The sequence below is a fragment of the Empidonax traillii genome, unplaced genomic scaffold (assembly GCF_003031625.1).
Source record: "Empidonax traillii isolate 1590-97213 ecotype Southwest subspecies unplaced genomic scaffold, ASM303162v1 scaffold111:size2041728, whole genome shotgun sequence".
Lineage (NCBI taxonomy): Eukaryota > Metazoa > Chordata > Aves > Passeriformes > Tyrannidae > Empidonax > Empidonax traillii.
Window position 1 is genome coordinate 1204418 of NW_020955304.1, and position 20964 is coordinate 1225381.

Consider the following 20964-nt stretch of genomic DNA (forward strand, 5'->3'; position numbering starts at 1 on the left):
GAGTCAGATCACAGGCCCATGGAGCAGAAGGCATCCATCCCCAAGAGCGGTGAATTGTGAAAGCTTACAGACAGTGCGAAAACAGGTCAAGTATAGAGTCATATTTCTCCTAAATACTCCACCAGACCCAGTGGTTTGTGGCTCGGGGACTTCCTGAGGCAGAGATGCTGTGTCTGTGTGTAATAGCCTGGGCAGACTTTTCCTCCTGGTATTTCTTCAATAGGTTCTTGAACCTAAACATTATTTTAATACTCATGATATCCTATGGAAATAAGCTCCTCAGTCTATGTGTGAATTGTCTCTGTCTCTCTTTATATATATATATTTATTTACTTTTTGATCCTGGCACTCTCTAGGCCACTTTTTTTCCCTTTCAGTCTCTGCTCAGTCTCTCCATGCCAAGTTTTGTAATGAACCCCTAAGACAGACAGTGAGTGGCTCCCATTCAGTACATAACTTCTGATCTTCATTGGAAAATGCTCTGATGTTTTCCCAGGAGAGCCAGTAAGTAGGTGACCAGTCTTTATTCCACTCACACAACACAAGGACCACCTTTGAAAGTCCCCTCCCAGCAGCATTTCCGTATTGCAAAGGGTACAGGATCACTCCTGTAAAAACAGCTGCATCCTAATTTGAAGGTTTTCTGTCTGCTGTGAGACACTGGTGGAGCTTATCTGAACCACTGCTATCTGCTGGCACTGCACAGGATGCAGAAAAAAGGTGATTTCTCAGTATATTACCCTGCCCCCAGCCCTGCTGAGGCACCTCATTCGTGCCTGTTTCTCCTCTTGCTGCTCTAGGCTACACCTGTCAAAGGTGATCTGTTGTTCAGCCTGGAGGGCATGGATGTGGTGACAGCAGCACGGGGAAGAGATTTTAACCTCAGCCAGGTCAGGGAGCTGTTTTAAGCACAGCTCTACGAGTTATTGTACTGGTACAGTGATGGGGAAACTGTTCTGAAAGAGAGAGGCAAGAATAAGTGGCTGGGGGCAAAGAGCCAGAGGAATTTCTTTAATTGGCTTTTTCCTGCATCCAGCACAGCCTGAGCACTCTCAGCAGAGGGGCAGAGCTGGAGATGCTTAAGAGCTCTTGGGCTTGCAATGCTCTGACTCAACATACAGATATATATATATATATGTATCCATAAATCCCTCCACACTCTCATGGATACTCTGTCTCCAGCTTCCCACTGCTCCTGTGCAGCTGGGAGAGGCCCCCAGGCACGGCTGTCCTTATGGCACCACCAAAACCAGTTTCACTGGAGATATCATGTAAGCAATCAGTCCTATAAATGTAGGGAGCAGAGCCCATCAGCTCAGTCACTTGGGTTTTGGCTTTTTTTATTTTTTTTTTTTTTTTAATGGTTTGGGTTGAAAGGGACCTTAAGGTTACCTAGTTCCAAATCCCTGCCATAGGCAGGACACCTTCCACTAGACCAAGCCTTGTCCAACCTGGCCTTGGACATTTTCAGGAATGGGGCAGCCACAGCTTCTCTGGGCAACCTGTGCCAGGGCCTCACCACCCTCACAGAGAACAATTTCTTCCTAATATCTAATCTGTTTGTTCCTCTGCACCGAGCAATCCTGTAAAGCCAAGCATTTCTGTCTTGTCAGAGAACAAAAATGTCTTTCATACAAAACAAACAAAAAAAAAAAGACTAGTAAAATCCATGAATACATCACTAAATAGGACTTGCCTGCCCTCTCTGGTCCAGAGATGAGGCTTCCAGAAGGTCTGTTGCTTTCACAGTTTGAACAATTACATGCAGAGCACTTGCTGGGATTCCTTGCACTCTGAGTGCAAAGCAGGAGGACTGGAATCCACCGTGGATGGATGTCACCAAATTTAGGAGAAAGCCTACACATCTGCTTATACAACAAATTGAATGGGCTTGATTCACAGAACTGGACATTTGGTCTGTGGCTCATCTCGGGTGTGGGAGATACCAAGGTAGCTACAAGCACCTCTCCCTTCCAGTAGTGGGTTAGTCCTGGTACTAATTTGAGGGTTGTGTGCACCTCAAACAGCCACGGGCTGGAAATAGCTCTGAATAAGGCTCACTGGCAGTTGAGGGTAAGTAGGAAGCGGCAGCCAAGACTGGATGTCAGGAGAGGCCAGGAGGGGATGTCATAAAAACCCTGTGCTGTTTGGAGCGTTTTCATCCATGGGAATTCTTCACTAGCTGGCTCACAGAGCGCTGCAGCTGTCTTGCAATGCTGGCTGTGTGAAGTGGCCAGCCCATGGTCAGTGGGGAACTCCGTGTCTCTTCCTAACGGGACAGAGGAGGCTTTCAGCAGCCACTGCTGAAGCTCCAGTTGGCACCTTACAAAGAGAAAACTTGAAAATCTGCCCCTCCCGCTTTATCCATGCTGATCTGCTGTCCTCGCTGTGAGAGGATGGTAACTCTGCAGCCTGCACGGCCTGGGAGCCGTAGGGAGCCACTCTGCAAACAGTTTTGGCTCCAGGAAAAGCTCCAGCGCGCTCTGTGTGTGTCCATTGTGCCACAGACCCCGGGGTCTGCGCCAGCCAGATTGTCCAGCCACGGATTCCAAGTCATTCCTATCACACTGAAAAGTCTCAGCCCCGCAGGGAGGGGAGCTTTAATCTTCTCAAACAGATCAGCTTTTACAGGAGGCTATTTTAGGTGCTGATTCTGTACCAGTGAAGTTATCGGACAGATGAAGAACACAGCATATGCTGTAGCTTGGAGCAATTTGCATTCCTCAGGTGCTAAAAGCTGTAAATACTTCCTTTGGGCATGAAACAGATCTGCTGTCAAAGCCAGCATTCCCGAGAGTGCCTGTCCCACAGACTCCCACAGGAGAGAGTCTGCAGAGCTGAACTAGTCTGACCCCAGGAAGTCCTTCCCACAGGATTCTCCTATTCTTGCTCAGTTTCTCCTTTAAGTTTCATAATTCGCTGAAAGGCCAGTTTGATGTTTGATTATTTTTTTTTTTTAAATCTTCCTTTTCACGCGCTTTCTTGGTCTTCCTCTCTTATATTAATACCACATTAAAGCTGGGATGTGAACCATCAGGAATTCCTTAGTGCTCTTCTGGAGACACTCAGTCAACGTTGTTAATCATTGCTAAAAACTTCTCTTGTCGCCTTTGCTGATACACAAACGGCTCCTTTCAGGCTGCAGCTAAACCCACACGTGCTGCCAGCAGGTGATGTCTCTCCAGGGAATCCTCCCTCTTGTGAGCTTATTTTTGTTCATTTTAACTAAAACATCGTAGAGAGATCTCTAGCATCAATAACTTTAAGATTTCTGCATGTTTCCTTCTCTTTCTTTTTAACAACACTACAGTAGCAGTGCTATCGTGGTTTACAATGATGATTTAAGGGCTTTTCAGTGCATTCTTGGTGTGTTTCTTTGGGCTCCAAAGTACATCAGCTGTCTTTTCATCAACAAAAAGAAGGAATATTGTGTTACAGACTCGGTGTTTGCTCCATTCATGGTTGGTTTGGGTATTTTTTTTTACATCTCCTTATTAAACTGGAATGGTAAAATTTGGTAATTCCAGGCTCAGTTCAGGGTTTACAGGAATGCCAAAACTTTTTATCCAGCTTACTCACATTTGAACTCATCACTGGACTGCTGGTCCCCATTTCTGCTTCCATAACAACACTTTTAGCCACTCATACACCTGGCTGCACCTCCAAAGCTGTCTGTCTCTTAAAATAATAGTCAGTAAAGTAACTTATCCTTCTTCTTTCCAAATTCACAAAAGGTGTACACAGTAAGGGCTCATTCTCTGCATCGCCAGTTCCTAGCTGGAGCTGTCCTGGAATATTTTATTACAGAAAATAGGAGTAAATCCATTCTGCTCCATCAGACTCTCCCTCATACCCTTTGCTGCCTGTCCCCAGAATGCTGTGAGGAAAAAAACATATTTTTTACCCCATTTTGACCATATGGTCCATCTGGATAATAGCTGAAGCCAAGAATTTTTTTCTGCAGGCCAGATTCTTGTTATTTGGGGAACTGAGGGAATAATTAATGCAGCTCCTTGCAAAGCCAGCTTGTGACCATGCGTGTTCATCAGAATGTGTATTCACCCCTTTAGTTTTCTGGGGAGAACCACAGAATGGTTTGGGTTGGAAAGGACCTTAAAGTTCATCGCATTCCACCCCTTGCCATGGGCAGGGACACCTTCCACTACCCCAGGTTGCTCCAAGCCCCATCCAACCTGGCCTTGGACACTTCCAGGGCTGGGGCAGCCACAGCTTCTCTGGGCAACCTGTGCCAAGGCCCCTCACAGGGAAGGATTTCTTCCCAGTATCCCATCTAACCCTGCCCTCTGGCAGTGGGAAGTCATTCCTTTTGGTCCCGTCACTCCAGACTCTTGTCCAAAGTCCCTCTCCAGCTCTCTTGGAGCCCCTTTAGGCACTGGTTGGGGCTTTAAGATCTCCCTGAGCTTTCTCGGGCTGAACACCCCCAATTCCCTCAGCCTTTCACGAATATTGACGAATTAATTATCATCATGAAGCAGCGAGGAGTGCGCGAAAACCAGGGGGAGTTCAGACCCTGCTTACAGAGGGTCTGCGCTCCAGAAAACAAGTCGCACGGCGAAAGGGAAGAGCCGCGGACCGGCAGCACAGCGAACCCGGCGGTGGCGGCGGCTCCCCCGCCTCAGCGCCGAGCCCGCCCCGCCTCCCCGGCCCGGCCCTCCCCTCACGCTGCTCCGGGGCTTCCGCGGGGCCGCGGCGGGAACGGGCCCGGCAGGTGTGTGAGGGGAGGCCTGGAGGGTGTCCGGGAATAGCCGGGAATGGCCGGGGATGGCCGGGAATAGCCGCGGATGGCGGGTGAGGGAGCTCGAGCTCCGAGCGCTCGGGCGGGCGGCGGCGCCGCCATGGCCGGGTGGGCCCGGCCGGCCTTGCCCGGCACTGCCGGGGCCTTCCCCCTTTGTCCGCCCGCTCCCCTCCTTGATTCCCGTCCAAATCACGAGAGTCCTCCGCCAAAACGGAGCGTCACTGCGCTGTGAAAGCTCTTAGTTTAGGTTTCTCGCCATCCCTCGTTTTTAACGTTTCCTTGCTCTTTACGAAAGGGTGAGTCAGTTTGTTTCCAGATAGGCTCAAGGTGCTCGGTGAGGCGGCGGGAGCGAGGAGGGGGATGGCAAGGATGTCTGGTGGGAAATGAGATCCCCAGCACTCAGTAAGGTGAATAAAAGCATCCATTTCGGCATGTTTTTGAGGTGTTAGGATTGCACATAGTGTCAAAACCTGTCTGTGGAGAAATTGATTTAATGTTTATATTTCTGGTTACCTTAGCTCCTGCCTGCACCCTTCTTTCAAGGTTGGTTTTCTTTTTTTTTTCTGGAGAATTCGACTCGTATTTGTCGTTATATCCTCTCCTGCCTCTTCTTTCAGGTTTTTTTTTTTTCTGCATCTCACACTGTTGTCCAGGAAACTATACATTATTAACTTACTTCTAGTTACTAATAGGGTAGACCAGACAGGAACTCACTGAAGGATTTGGCTTAAAATTAGGTGTCTGTGTAAAAGATTATGGAACAAATAGACAGGAATGACAGGCAGGAATAAGTTGCCCAACTGGCAGAAACAGTCAGGAATAAATTGCCAAACCAGATGAAGCCCCCAGGGATAGTAGTGGTAATGATTGTCTCAGCAGCAAATGTGTCACTAATTTTTAAAAAGGGTTCTAGGGGGAAATCCACGCACTGCAGACCTGGAAGTTTGACCACCAAGTGAATTAGTAGAAAATACAGCAAGGTAGGGTTATGGCACAGCTGCATAAATATTATCTAGGGGGAAAAGTCAGCGTGGGTTAAAAGTCATGCCTTAAAAAAATGTTGGAATTCTCTGCAGGTCTGAATAAACACGCTGAGAGGTCTGGCTTACAGTCTGTACTCAGATTTCAGGAAGCTTAAACAGAAGCCCTCACCTGAGCAGCCCTTGATACAATAAGGGAGTTCCCTGTCGTAAATAGTTCTGGCAAAGATAGGAAAGAGGATGTGAGTAAATGGGCAGCCCTGGTGGTGGCTGGAGGTCACCGTTGGGGTGCCACAGGATGGTTTGTAAAGGACCTGGAAAAATCCAGCTGGCTTTGCCTCATTTGAGGTGATAGAGAAGAGGGCTGGGGGTGATGAGTTGCAGGTGTAAAGCAATTCATGTGTGTGGGGAGCAGTGCTAATTCCACACACAAAATGAGTGAGTTTTTGGAGCAGTAATAACTAATTCTGTGAAGGTTTTTTTCCTCCATTTGGGTTGTTTTACAGGGGCTCAGGGAGGAATGCATAAGCTCGCAGTTACTGAGCACACAAACACCCTGCCTGGGTCGGAAGGTTCCAGCCTGGAGGCGTGGAGGATGTGTGGAGAAACACTGTGTGCTCATTCTGGCCTTCCCCAGCCTCCTGCTCTTGACCTCTGCTGGAGAGCAGGGTACAGGGAGAGGAGCCCTTTGGTCTGACCCAGCACTGACTGGTCATGTATTCCCACTTAAAATCCGTGCAGCTGGGAATTGGGGTGAGGAATTGTCTCTCCAGAAGTGGCTGTGTTTTGTGTGCACCTCGTCCTGCTGTCAGGAAGACAGATGTGCCTGAGGAAGGCTTTGAGGGTGTCTGGACCTGTGAGCCAGAAGTACAAGCAAATTGCTGATGAGATTTCATTTTTTTACCTCCTTTTAGTGAAAGGTCATTAAATACCTAAGGAAATGCCTGCAAATGCAGTCTTGTTAGATTAAAAGAAGCCTCTGTAGACTCTGTTGTGCCTTGACTACAGGGTGTATCTGCTGCTGAGCTGTGCTTTCCACAGATTTTCAGTGTCTCTCTGATTCTGGCTTTGAACACTCCAGGCACTTGTGCAGAACTGAGTCAGCTCTTGATCTTCCTTTTCTGACTTCCTTTTTTTTTTTTTTTTTTTTTAAGAAGTGATTAAACCCACGGCTGGTTATTTGAGGCCCAGAAGTGGAATTTGTTTACTACACAAGCAAGAAAATCTAGATAAAAATGAAAAGTAAAGTTGCAGGATTTGTCTGTGGGCTTGGATGTGAGGAGGTGATGTCTCTTTATTCCCAAATAAGCTTGGCTGTGTGGTATGTGCTGTCTTTTACAGTGTGTTTTTTCCTAGGCAAGAAGGGATTTGGACATACAAGCAACATCCTGTACAGAAGGCATAGGTGAGCTTTGAGGCATAGGGTTTTCTGTTTCATATCTTTCATATCTTCATAAACAAGCAGGGTTTTTTTGGATTCTGAAATGATCCTCATTGCAGCCCCCTCGTTCTGCAACCCCCACTTCTGCATGAGACCCATTTCTCCTGGCACTTTCCTACTGCTGCTCCCAACGAGAGTTGAAGTTGCTGAGATGTGTGTAGGATCAGCCCTCAGCAGTGGAATTACGAGTGCCCTGAGGCTGCTGGTGGAACATGTGCATGAGAGCCCTTGCAGCTTTTAAGAATCATTTAATTGGAAATTAAATTTAGGTGCCAGGCAGCTCAGATCCTGTTTCTGGTGTCTCATTCCATAAGAGCACAAATTACCAAGCGAGTTAATGCTCCACTCAAACCAGCCATGTTTGTAGCGTGTCTTTATCTGTGGCTGATGAGCTGGAAGCTCCAGTTAATACTGTCAGAGGAGTCTGGAGGTTTTGTCTTCAGTGAGAAGCACTCCCTTGACAGAGTGTTTCAGAGGGTCAGTCTGATATGGGGATGTGTGAAGAGCCCTTCCTTCTCCTCTGCAGGACTCTTCTGCCAAAGGCCACCAGGCAGTTTTCTTTAGGGAAAAAAAAAAAAAAATAAATCATCCCACCTCTCTGCCAGTCATGCCAATGTGGTTTTTTTTTTCCCTGCCTATTTTTATATGTTTGTGTCTGGATTCTTCTGAAGTGAAACATAACACTGTTGGGAATTGGCCTTGGTGATTCAGAGTGTAGCAATGCTGCATTTGTTTCACAGTAGTTCAGGAAAACTGTTGCTGGTGGATCTTTCATTGTGAGAATTCAGAGCAAGATAAAATTGGGTTTGATGGTGGAAGTTTTTGTGGTCATTTTTAAAAGATGATGTTCTGGTGAAAAATGAGTGACAACAGCTAATTATTGATGTATATACTTCCCTTGCAGGCTGAGCTGTGTGTAGGATTCTTTCTCCATTTCTGATTCTGCATGATGTTGAACCTCTGCCTTTTTTCCCCTTCCATCTACAGGTGCATGAATTTCAGAACCCACGAGGCACCTTCTAAAACCTTCTTTTCATTCCCATTGCAAAGTCCTTTCTTTGACGCTGACGCTTTCCAGATTTAGTGCCACTGGGGGAATTCTAAAAGTTTGGTTTCAGCTCTCTGTGAATCCATTCAGTGCATTCCCCGCTGCTTTCATGGCTTTTGTATAACAGAGGCTAAAGAGCATCTCCAGCACTGCCCATCTGGGAGATGGTGTTTTGCTGGACTGACAGAAAACTGCCAGTTGTTCTGGAGTTTGAGCCAATGATACACTGTTGGTATCACATCTCCAGCTCCAGAATCTCACAGCCTATTTCAAAGTGCTTTGTACACTGAATAAATAAGTTTTTTCCTGTTCTACAGGTAGAAGGACTGAAGCGCTGAAAAAGAAACAGTAGATTTTTGGAGCTGGCACAGACAAAGAAGAAGAATAATTTTGGATTATGTAGTTGCCTTAAGTATGTGCTGTTGACTGGAACACAGGCTGCTCTTCATCCTTCTGGTGGGTTGAATTTAAAGCTTACTTTTGGGAGGTTCTACAGAAACATTTCACCAGCATGATGAACACGTTTGTGACTGTAAATGGTGCAGCTCCCAGCTCAAATGTTCTGTGTCCTGTGGAGTTTCAGATTCTGATCTGGCTACCTTACTGCTTAAAAACATTGGTACACAACCCCTGGGCTTTCTGAGGCAGCACAATTTCTGGACTGATTGTTTTCTATTTTTACCTGTCTGCTTAAAAGATTACATTACTTTGAGTTAAAAAAGCACATGGCACTGGTTCACCTTTGCTTTCAATTTCTCAGTTTTCCAACCTAACAGCAAACTTATTTCCAGTGCTAAGTGGAGCAGAGTTGCTTTTTATCTGCAGTCCTTAGAAGATGAATACTCAAACTGCCCTGTTCTGTTTGCTTATCAGTAGAGCCCAATATTTGCCCAGCCTGCTGTAAACACAGCTAAATTTGTCACCTGCTCCTGTAGTTTGCACAGGTTATCCAAGGAGCTGTAGTTTCAGATTCAGGGTGGTGGAGAGAAGCATAAAAACAGCAGTTTGTGGAAACTTTTAAGTAAGCTTTATATTTCTAATTGTCTTTATATTTTTCTAGAACTATGCCAAGAAAAAGAAAACTGTTGGCTCAGTTAAGTGCTCTCCAAACCAGCTCCAGCTTCCCTCAGATCGATGCACTGGAGAACCTGAGCACTGCAACTGGTGGAGATTGTTCTCCAAAAAGCAGCAAATATTTTGTGACACAGAAAAAAAATTCTTCCCAGCTGGAAGCTGATTTTTTCAACCAGCCCTGTGTTAGTCTGGCCAAGTCCTTTCTGGGACAGGTAAGACATGAATGCTGAGATTCCTGCTGGAATACTGGAGCATGTGCTAGTTAATAACTTAGTGTAAAAGGATGGAGTTCTTTTTCTGCCATTTGACTCCTGGGCTTGGCTATTTTAGGAGTACAGCTTTCATTCCCTCTCTTGTTCAGTGCAGTGGAATTTAAAGACTAGTAGCCAAATCTATTTTGGATGAAGTCAGAGGAGTGTGTAGTTTTCCAGGTTTTGTTTACTGTCACATTTTAGAATTGGTTTCTTGTGGAGTTTTCCTCCCTTTTTTTCTCCTCACTGTAATGTACTTTGCGGTTTGAAGGTTGTTTCAGGCCCTTTACTTTCCTTTCTGGTATTGCTTTATTTGTTTCTGGCTTTCACTTGGCCCAGTGGAAAGTTATGTTTTGCAATCAGCAACATCTCCTGTGCCTCCATTTTCTGTCCTGTTATGCCAAGGATTGCACAGTCCCACACTTCAACTCTCTTCACTCCAAATATTGCCATTCCCATCTTTCGTTTCTGAGCTTCCAAGTCATACAGGGACCTTCTCCCTTATCCCATTGCAGGCACTTTGAGGAGTCTTTGGACCTTGCTGCAAGCCTCTGGAAATCAGAGTGGTGGAGATTAAACATGTCTCTTCTGCTTGGTGAGCCCTTCAAAAAAAACTCTCCTGCTGTTTCCCTGGCAGGGAGTTCCTCCAGTGTTTTCCCCAGACCTTCTAAACACAACTGTGTTTAGTTTCACCGCTCAGGTCTTATCTCCTCTTGAGTCTTTTTTATACCTTCATTGTCTGCAGGCTGAGCAGACTCTCTGGGTTCTCATGGCTTTAGATAACTTCAGGAATTTGTTGCACAAACTGTTGGTTTTGGCCTGGTTTGCCGTGTCTGGCCTTTTCTTATTTTCTAAGGATATCGTCATGCCTGTCATTGACGCCTTTGCTCTGCTTTCTAGCCCTGCTGGGTTTCTCTCTGCTCTGCCTCACCCTCTCTGTGGTGCTCCACGTGTCTTTCCAGACACCCTGCTCGAGGTTTGCCTTTCCAGCCTTAACCTTTGGCTGCCTCTTCAGTTCTTCCCAACAATCTTCCTCGCTTTCCACAGTTTCCTCTTTTCCCTGCTAAGCAGAACTCCGGTAGATTATTTTTGGACCTCAGTGCTTGTTAAAAGAGGCTGAACTTCATCCTTTGTGGTCATGGTACAAAGTTGTTTGTCAGGGATAACTCTTTGAGGGATACTTTGTGTTTTGCTCTGGCTGGGTTTGAGAGTTGAGTCTTTTCTTGTGAAAGCCCCCATCACTCGCTCTGAAAAGCATCTGATGGTGTCTAAGGAAACATAGCCCATGTCCTGGTCTACCTGAGGATTCCTGAAGCCTCCCATTACTGATGCATTTTTGTTATCTGAATGACTCTGATATCCTCATGCATCCAGTTACCTGGGCAAATGATGTTTGAGTCCTAATTCTATATTTTTCCTTTCAGTCCTCTAGAATAACAAGCCAGGGAATTTCTGTCTTAATTTTGCCTTTTCTTTAAAGTGGAACCCTCAGTCTCCCACAACCCAGTCTGTTCTCTTATTTTCTTAGAATGATAACAATAAAGGTAATTTAATGTGCTATTCATTATCTTCACTCTGCCAAATTTAATATACACCTGGTATATTAGTCTTGCTTACCTTCATGATACCCGAGTTCCTGGAAACAAAAAAAACAAATACCCCAAAAGTTACATGCAGTAAATGGACATCAAGATACATCCTCAATGAGAAATAAACACCTCTGTGAAATAGTTCACTGTGAGGTGTTGGGAATGATCACCATTTTTTAACTGTGAATATTTGCTGTGTCTGAAGAGTCAGGGAAATGAAGTTAAAGTCATAACTTCTGCATAACCACTGCATTTCATCATACTGAGAGAGAGAGATGTGGCCACAGGGCTCTGCCTTTGGGGTGTTCACAGGCAGTTGCTTTTCTGAAGTCACTGCATTTTTCCTAAACAAAATAAATTGATTATTTTCACCAGTTTGACCGGTGCTGTAGGGAAACTGTGATAGACCAGAGCTGCAGCATTGGAAAATGAGTTCTGGAGCATCCATGCTGGATCAGATCAATATCTCCATTAGCCATCCAGCACTGACATCTGTTGGGAATTAAGCTTTGTTTCCTGAAGGTCATTTTTGAATGGCTGGTTTGCCAGTATGGAAGTGCTGAATGTCATCTAATTAAACTGAGAGCTGCAGCATTTCGTACACATTAAGTAAAATACAAAGTTTAGAAACCAGGTCAAACCACAGAAACCTTCGTAACAAAGTTTAGTGGTTGTTTTATTTTGAAAGAGAATCTTTTCACTGTCATGTTTTGTTTCCCTTGCATCTGCTTTGTTTTATTTAAGGAGGTACCAGCAGCAAGGAACACACTGTAATAACAAAGATCTGTTGTTGTCTGCCTGGAGCCAATTCCCAGCTCTCCTGCACTGCCCCTCTCTGTGGCACAGCAAACACAGAAATAGAAGAGTGATGCTCACCCTGGTGCTGATTATCTCTGTGATTGGGGACTGGGACTTGTTTGAAACATCTCTAGGGAGAGAAACTGTCTAATCATAGCAGTTATTTAATTGTGCCACTGTCATATTTCTTCTGATCTAGAGATTATGCATTCAGGATGCTTCAAGGGTGATACCAGTGGTGCTTTTTTTGCCTTAAAACTGACGGAGAATACAGAAAATAACCACAAAAGCAACTCTGTGGGATGCAGGATTATAAATTGGTTCTTGTGACAGTGCCACATTTAGACACTCCAGGCGTTTTGTGGGGTGAATGACAGGTAGGAATTCTTTGTACTGGGCTGTGGCCTGAACAGTGGAAGCTGAAGAAGTTGGTGTTAACTTACTGACAGTGCTGGTACATGGAGAGGGGAGTGTTTAGTACCACCAGCTCCTTTTGTTTCCCCCTTCTTTGTTTCCACAGCTCTTGCTCTGGTTGTTTTGCACAGAGGGCTGCAAACCGATGCACTCTGACCTCTCTTTTCAGATTTTAGTTCGCAAACTTCCTGATGGCAGAGAGCTCTGGGGCAGGATTGTTGAAACAGAAGCTTATCTGGGTGGGGAAGATGAAGCTTCCCACTCGAGAGGTGGGAAGCAGACTCAGCGGAACGCGGCCATGTTCATGAAACCAGGAACCCTGTACGTGTACCAGATCTACGGCATCTACTTCTGTGTGAATGTTTCCAGCCAAGGTGAGCTGGGGATGAGGGAGATTCGGTGCCTAAAGGACAGGGCTGGCATTTCAGGCTGCACCTGTGGTGCTGCAGTGACCCTGAGGGCTCCGTGAAGTCAGTGATTTGCTCTCAGGGTCTCTCCTTGAGATCTGGGAGCAGGGTGGACCTGTGGACAGGCAGCGTGGGCAGCAGGGCCCATCTCCAGTTTGGTCCCACAGCTGTGAGCTGTGGGAGCTGGTCAGGCACACAAATAAAGACTAAGAACTGGAGGAGAATCTGGAGAGGATGGAGCTTTCAGCTTTGGTGACCTGGGGAGCTGCCTCATTCCTGTGATTCAGTGAACTTTGTTCCTCAAAAGTGCTGATGTAGAGGAAATATGTGGAGTCACTAATGACAGCCTAAATCTCGGTGTCTGTACTCATGACAAGAAACTCCTCTGTCTCCTGCCTTTATCTTCAGAGGCTTTAAATGCTGGGCAAAACAAAACAGCCTGAGATGTCCTAAGCTTAAGCAAGGAGTCAGTGTAGGAGCATTTTAGCTGCTTTGCTGTCTCTTAAAATCAAAAAAACCCCACCCAAATCCAAATACTCAGACTATTACAGAATCTTCAATCTTCTTTTATTATTGGCAAGATATAATAATCAAGCTCTAATCAAATTATTCTGGAAGTTACTGAGACTGTCCTTCCACAGCTCCTCTTAACATGCAAGTGTTACTCCTGTAAGAGTGACAGTATTTGCCTTGCAATAAAGCTGCTGCTTAATGAGCCACCTTGAAATGGCAACAGGTATTTCCTGGGTAAAAACCCACTGTTTTAGAAAAAAAAAATCTCAACCCCAATTTACTTTCTTTTTTTACCATTTTGAAGATCGAGGTTAAAGAACTCCGCAGCTTATATATTCCTAAGTGGAAAGGAAGTGTAAGAGTGACCATTAATCCTCAGGTTTTGGCCTTTGGACAGGAGCCAAGCAGGAAACCAGTGCTGGGTTGTACTGTGGGGGAAGAGCCTGACTCTCCAAGTGAAGGTCTGGAGTCTGGGGGGTGAACACATGTGAATTTCATTACACAAGCTCTGCCAAATCTGTTCAGATAATGAAAGCAGATGGTTCATTAGCCGGTGTTTGAAATATTAGGAATAATAATTTTTATTTTAAAAAATGCATTTAGCCTTTGAATTCTAGAAATATTTCTTTCAGATAGATAGATACTTGGGGAAATTTTTCCTTATCTGCCTGTGTTTAGTTTTGTAGCAAATCAGTTAAAGAGCTCACTGTGGTGATGGAATTGCTTGGATTCCATGTCAGCCTGTCACACGTGCAGCTCCTCTGACAGCAGGCACAGCTGGCACTGCCAGCTCTGCCAGGGCACTGCAGTAAACACTGTGGCTGTGCACCTGAGAAAGGATTGAGGAAGTTGTCTTTGTGGTGGCACCTGGGTAGAAGGGAAAAATACTGCATTCTCTGGATATGGGACAGGTCTTGGAAACTGGTTTGGATCTGGCTGTGCAGAAAACACAAGGAAACATTGGCAACCCCTGTTTGTTGTGGCATAGCTTGGTCATCCTTCCCAGCACAGAGCACACTCTGAAGGCAAACAGCTGGGAGAGCCATGCTGCTCCTCCTTGCTTCCCTCTGCTGAGCTTGTCTAGAGTGGAGAGTTTGGCTCATGAGACTCTGGCTCTTCAGAGATCACTTGTTTGGATACACGGCCTTGTGGCATTGTCTGCTTTAACTCCAGGTGGAATAAACCTTCCTCTGCTTGCTGTATTGGTTTATGCTCCAGTTCAGGCTCAGCAAATGAGGGATAGGAAAAGTGTGTCCCCAGCAGCACTGTGTTCATAAAACCGTGAGTTGAGGGGTGGGTTCCAATATTTTTTGTCACTGAGGAAGGGGAAATCTTAGTGCATGTCACTACATAAAGCTGCATCACGTGGGATTTCACTGTGAGAGTTCTTCCCATCACTGAGTAAAATACTGCAACTGCCTGAAGCCATGGCAGGCTTCACTGCCATTGGAGAAATCGTGGATGATAGAGAAGAAGAGCTTATAGAAAAAATATAACCAATGTCTTTTAGTGTGCATGAATCCTGCAGTATATCCTGAGCAGCACAATAATCTTAGTAGAAAGAGCTTTCCCTAGAGTTAAGAGGGATGTTGGGCTTCCCTTGCCTCGGGAAGAGGATAAATGCCAGCCATCCTTCTCCTTGACTTAGCTGTGATTTGTTTCTCTGGAATGTGCCAAGGTGTGCGTTTTGCTGCCAGATCTGAAAGAGCAGCTCAGAAAACAGAGAGCCCAGTGCTGCTCAGCCCAGGGTCACACTGCATGGGCTTCTCCCTGCCTCTCAGATCCTAGACTAGGACTTTGAAGGAAGTGTTCTGGGAGCAGTGACTCACACGGGTGAAGAGAGGAGAAAATTGCCTTCTCTCCAGTGGCCAAGAGCTGTTTCCAAGTGGGAGCTGGAGCCGTTTCAGGGAAGGAGCAGGAAGCTGCACAGCGGGGGAGTGGGACTTCACTATCATTTTATGATTGCTGGCTGCTCGGGGAGAGCCTTGGCCTCCGGGCTGTTGTTAAATCTGAATGCTGCTCGTTATATGGAGTGACTCTTGGGCATCTCCCACTGGCCCTGCTGCCCCCGGTGTGTCAGGGGCACATCCGTGTGGGGCAGAGGGCAAAGCCAGGTGAGCCCTGAGAGCGAAGTGCTGCAGGCTGGCAGGGGGAGGAGGGCAGGCTGGATGAAGCACTCTGCCAGGCAGGAGTTGAATTGCAAGGCTTCAGCTACTCTTTGAGAGTTAAAATAAAATTTCTGATGTGGAAGTATGTTCAGGAGGACCCAGGGGCGTGGGGGCAAAGAAGGCAGTGGGTCATTGTGGCATCCCTGCACTCCTCCCTGCTGTCTCCACCTCTTCCCAAAGCTCTTGGGGAGCTGCTGTCACACTCGGGGGCTGCTGACTGGGCAATGCATTGTCTGCTGCACACAGCTGGGAAGAGCATGGAAACTTCCAGGTGGGAATGCAGAAAGAGCAGCCAGAGACAGAAATGCCTGGTACCCCCTCCCAGGGCTCTGGGATGCTCTGGGAGCACCTGCAGTTTCTCCAAGTGCTCGTCTCTCTTCACTTGAACTCCCAAGGACTCGGTTGGGTTCAAGTGTGACCACAGTTTCCACTTGCATTTGTGATGGATGAAAGCAAGCGGTGTAATTAGTGATTGTTCAGAATCCCAGAGTTGTTCCTGGCAAGTGAGGCAGCAACATGATGTGAAGGATGTTTCTTTGTGCATGGATAAAAAGCAGAATTAGGACATGGAACATGTTCTTAAAAATCTAAAATGACCTTTGAGCTCTAAATCACTGTAGTCCAGGGAAGAAGCTTTTGGCTGCCAGATTAGCATCAATCCCCCTCCTTGGAGAAGGGAGTGCCTGGGAACAGATTGCTGACAGCTGTTGGAAATCAGGCTGTTGGCTTCACCAAGCTGCACTGGGGGCAGCAGGGGCTCAGAGAACGTTCAGGGCAACAGGCAGCACCTCCAGAGCCAGAACCCAGGTCCTCCCTGGGAGCCCAGGAGGGTAATTTAGTGTGGGATTTGTTCAAAGTATGAGAGGGATTCTATTTTTGGAAATCACAGGTCCTTAGGGATCTGTCAGTGCCCACAAGAGAAGCCTGTGCCTGGCGTGAGCAGGGCTCCAGATGTTCCAGGCTGGGGAGCGAGCGGGGATTCTTTTGGAGCAGGAATGCCGTGGGTGGCCCCGGCACGAGGGGAGCTGTGTGGGGCAGCTCAGGCTGTGCCAGGCACTCTCCTCGCCCACTCAGGGTCGGGAGAAGACCTCCCTGCTGTCCACTGGAAAATATTAAGGAAGTGTATATGCCCTTCTGGAGGATCCTTGTCCCTGGGAATGTCTGCTCAGAGCTGCATCTTTGCTTCATCTTTGCCACCAAAAGCAGGGAAGGCAGCTGGGAGGGCAGGAGTTTCCCTGCGTCACCTGGCAGGGTGGCAGATCACATCTGAGAAGACACTGACAGTTTTCCCCAGTTCTTGTCACAGAAAGGTCTCCTCTGCTGCAGTGCTGGTGCCAGGGCTGTGCAGCCACAGCCACACCGTGGAGCCTGTCCCGCCCCAGGTCCCTGCCCTGGGAGAGCTGCCCTGGCACGAGGGCTTGGATCACTCCATGCAGTTACCCATGGGAGTTTGGAGTGGTACCACCTGCAGCCCGGGCTCCCTCAGCAGCAGCTGCTCCCAGGGCCTGCAGCTCCTTCCCAGGTGTCTCTTTGTCCAGCCTAACTCTGCAAGCTGCCTCTTTCTGCTGGCAGCATCCAGACTCATTCCTCCTCTCCTTTATTAGCTGGAATTCTTGTAATCAGAGTTTATTAGAAATCCACTGGCTTTGGGAGCAGCTTTGGGTAGCTGTGCCAAAGCTGAACCATATGTGTATTTATTTATTCCTGAACATTGTGCTGACAAAAGAAAAACCTCTTGCCCTCTGGCAAGTCTCAGTAGCAAGACTGGGTAACATCAAGTGGGGCTGGGAAGAGCAAAGCAGAATAAAGAGCACAGAGCTGTGGGACAGTGGGAGGAGGCAGGGGGAGGGCACTGCCCGCGGGTGAGTGGCTGATTCCAGAGGCTGGCACTTGGGGCAAAGGGCTGGAGCTGCAGGCAATTCCTGCTCCCCGGGGCTGAGCCCTGCTGTGGGCTGAGGGCTGAGGAGTTCCCAACCACCACCCTGCAGTAACAGCCCGCTCTTGTCCCGCACAGGGGAAGGGGCTGCGGTGCTGCTGCGCTCCCTGGAGCCTCTGCAGGGCCTGGATGCCATGAGGGAGCTGCGCAGGACCTCCAGGAAAGCCCCCACCAAGCTTCTCAAGGACTGGCAGCTCTGCAACGGCCCCTCCAGGCTCTGCCAGGCGTTTGGCATCGACAAGGCTTTTGACCAGAGGGACCTGACTCAGGACACAGACATCTGGATGGTGCCTGGACAGGACCTGCCCGGGGAGCAGGACGTGGTGGCCACCACGAGGATTGGCATTGGCAACAGAGGGGAGTGGGCACAGAAACCACTCAGGTTTTATTTACGAGGGAACAGATTTGTGAGTGTTGTGGACAAGAAAACGGAGAGAGAGATGGCAGCAAGGGGACACTCGCCTTGCAGCTGACAAGTCTTGCAAGGGTGCCACCAGCCAGGACTTGAGCTGTGCTCTGTACAAGGACCTCAGGCTGTGTCGTGGCAGATACAGGGGCTGGGGGTTTTTAACAATAAATGTACTTTGTTACAATGGATGGGGCCAGGTGGAGTTTGTTTGCAGGGCAGACTGAGCCAGAGCTGAATTGGGTTTGGACATTGAAGGCCACTTTTTCCCTTACCGGTGGATCCAGGCTTAATTAGAGTGGGTGAGTGGAGAAGGTTCCCAGCTCTGAGCTGCTGTGCTGCTCCCACTGCCCCAGCCCCCAGCAGAGGGGAGTCGTCAAAAAATGGGATGGCAGCAGGGCAGACTGAAGGGATGAGAGCTGGGAGAGGAGACAAAGGAGGGATCTTACCGTTGTCTGCAACTGCCTCGTGGGAGGGTGTAGAGAAGAGAGAGCCAGGCTGCTGTCAGACAGGATGAGAGGCAATGGGCACCCGTGGGAAAACAGGAAATTCTCATTAGCTGTGTGGAAAAAATGTTCACCACGAGGGTGGTCAAACACTGGACCAGGGGCCCAGAGGAGCTGTGGGACATTCACACCTCCATGGGACAGGCTGCTGAGTGACCTGATCCGACACCTTTCCTTGGAGCAGAGGTTTGCACAAAAGACTTCCAGAGACCCCTTCCAGCCTGCACCCATCCACAGTGTCCAGCCTGGAGACCAGAATGGGTTCTGTTTGTTTTCCCAGCTGCTGGAGCTCCTCCCGTGCTCTGCTGCTGGGTAGGTAAGTGAGATAAAGCTCCCAGTGTCACCCAGTTTGTGTGGGCGAGTGAGGCTCTCCCGAGTCTGCAATCCTGGGAGAAACCCCAGCTGGTGTGTGTGGGGAAGGGAAGGACTGCAGGAGGAGCCTGACAGCCTTGTGACAACAAAGCCCTGCAAGCTGCCACCCTGGAGGTAAAGCTGTCCCTGCCCTTCCCCAGGCACGCAGCTTGGAGCAGCTGTGGGAACAGGGGCCTCACAAGGCCAGGCTGAGCTGACTCGAGTCCTGCTGTCCCCAGGACCAGCACTGTCACCTCTTGTTCTGGCCCTGGCATGGCTGCAGTCCCAAGCCAGACCAGGAAACACAAACCCCTATTTCATTTTTCCCTGGATAGCTTTAACCCAGGCCAGGATCCCAGTCTGGTTCCATCAGCCACAGCCATGCCTGGGTGAGGAGAATGGCAGGACACAACAAGCACTGTGGGACAAGCCCAAGTGCCCTTGGCTCCAGCCTCTGGCTGTGTGGAACACGTGCACTTGCAGCTTGGCCACTCATTTCAGTCCTGCTCAACAACCCAGCTCCCACCCCCAGGAAAAACTGGAAACCCAGGAGCACACAGGCTGCTTAGAGACAGCCCTGCTCCAACAGACACTTGGGACCAGGATACTGGGGTGAGGAGAGAATGAGCTGAGGCACAGTGAGCAAGTCACTCCTTCATTCATGAAACTGTTTACTTGTGATACTTTGCCTTCCTGGCCATGTCCTCAGGTAACAACGATCAAACAGAACTCCTCGGTGCCCAGGGCATTTCCCTGTAATCCAGGCCAGCTGCACTGTGCCCTGGAGCAGGGGCTGTGCTGTGGGGACGTGGCTGAATGGCCCAGCAGTCGTGCCTGGAGAGCAGAGGAAGCACTTTCGATGCACCCGTGTCCAGCTGAAGGGGATGTTCTGTCAGCAGCCCCACAGGGGAACTGTCCTTGTCCTGCTCTCACAGTCCCTGGGGGCAGCAGGGGCAGGGAAGGGCTGTGCCCCTGGCATGGCAGGAATCCCAGCTGGGTGGGCAGTGCTGTCCTGCAGCAGGCCCAGAGCCCGGCACAGAGTGGCCTCAGCTGCCACCGCGGGGAGCAGGGGGGACAGCGAGGAGGGGGAGAACCTGCTCTGTGCCACGGGCAAGAAATCACCTCCTCTGGTTTTCAGGCATCTTCCAGACACGGAGAGCGTGGCAGGTTCCCTTCCTGTGCCGGCAGGGTCACTTCAGGAGGGACTGAAAGACGGAAATCACGGGGTCCTCGTGGCTGGTGACCACCAGGACACTGCGGAACTTGTCGAAGAGCATCAGCAGCTGCGAGCGCCGCATGTTCTCGTTGTACATGATCTCCTCCAGGTGGTGCCGCCCTCGGAAGTAGTGCAGGAGCCTGTGGGAGCAGAGCCAGGGGGGCACGTGGGCCAGAAGCACCTGCACACACCTGGAGCCCATCCTGCCACCCCCGAGGTGTCCCCTCCCATGGGATGCAAATCAGAAGGTGTTTGGGTTGTGTCCCTCATTTGCATGAATTAAATAATGATACCATTAAATCATGCCTAGCACAGAAATCCCCCTGGAAAAGCAGGGGCTTTGCCAAGGTCCTCCTTAGATCAAGAGGTTTCCTAGCCTGTAGCATTTCCCAAGACTGGCAATTTTCAGCGTAGTTATAACTCCTGAAAAAGTGGAGAGGCACAAGTGCCAACAAGCCTTGGGAAGTCAGGAAGTGGCAGATTTATTTCTGCTGTCTCTTAGCTGGGGCTACAGTGCCCTTTGTCACAGCTCTGCACCAGGGGCCTGGGCACCTGCACTGCCTTTTGGAATTAAGAGGAAATGTTCCCTCACAGCAGTCTAAGGGGTTTTGTGACTACAGGTTACAAAAACCCAAACTCGCTCAGGGTTGGGGCAGCTTGGGTTGGGTGGAGCAGTCACAACAGGGAGCTGGAAGTGTTGGTGACAGGCACCACAGAGAAGCTCTGGGAGTTAAAAGCCCCCAAACTGTAAAGCCATCACAGCTCGAACTATGCTGGCTTCTTAAATTCTCAGTTCTCTTTAAACATAGCACAGATACCACCCACACACTACAGCCATCAGATAAGCTCGGCCCTGCACACTCAATCACAGCCCAAATTTGCTGCTCAGTCTCTTGTCCCACCCTCCCAAACGTCAGAGCCATCCTGCACGTGTCACTCCAACACTCCCACCCACCCAGGCCCAGAATCCCTGCCCAGCTCCACAGACAGATGTGCATCCCCACGTGTTTGGCATCACCCTCTGCACTCCAGCTCGCGTTCCATTACCCGTGTGCAGCTCCATGCCAGCTGACAGCAAAACTGACTGGAGGTGACATGATCTGTTTTCCA

At 48.6% G+C, this 20964-nt stretch overlaps 3 protein-coding genes across 10 annotated transcripts in view; 1 reads left to right on the forward strand and 2 right to left on the reverse strand.

Moving 5' to 3' along the window:
• The window catches only part of RHBDF1 (rhomboid 5 homolog 1), a 67812-nt gene extending 53126 nt beyond the window's left edge, over positions 1-14686 (reverse strand). Inside the window, exons 1-2 of one of the 2 annotated variants that reach the window (XM_027882715.1) lie at positions 14682-14686; positions 1697-3859 (exon numbers count right to left, since the gene is read on the reverse strand). The gene's annotated coding sequence lies outside the window, so the exon portion shown is untranslated. Of the gene's footprint in view, positions 1-1696; positions 3860-4539; positions 4555-14681 lie in introns of those variants that run through there. The other variant, XM_027882716.1, reaches the window with a different exon arrangement.
• On the forward strand, positions 5052-17968 carry MPG (N-methylpurine DNA glycosylase). Of its 2 annotated transcripts, none has more exons than XM_027882729.1 (5): positions 5052-5163; positions 8543-8681; positions 9286-9511; positions 12521-12725; positions 17454-17968. In XM_027882729.1, the coding sequence occupies exons 3-5, from the start codon at positions 9290-9292 to the stop codon at positions 17846-17848; spliced, it is 822 nt and encodes a 273-aa protein (XP_027738530.1). In that variant the 5' UTR covers positions 5052-5163; positions 8543-8681; positions 9286-9289; the 3' UTR covers positions 17849-17968. The 2 variants fall into 2 exon arrangements, with proteins under 2 accessions (XP_027738530.1, XP_027738531.1); XM_027882730.1 differs by having other exon boundaries at positions 12521-12720; positions 17548-17968.
• Positions 17969-19282: 1314 nt separating this feature from the next.
• The window catches only part of NPRL3 (NPR3 like, GATOR1 complex subunit), a 40784-nt gene continuing 39102 nt past the window's right edge, over positions 19283-20964 (reverse strand). For all 6 annotated transcript variants that reach the window (XM_027882726.1, XM_027882727.1, XM_027882724.1 and 3 more), the window contains one exon: positions 19283-19994. In XM_027882726.1, coding sequence (XP_027738527.1) covers positions 19829-19994 — 166 coding nt within the window. In that variant the 3' untranslated portion in view covers positions 19283-19828. The remainder of the gene's footprint in view (positions 19995-20964) is intronic.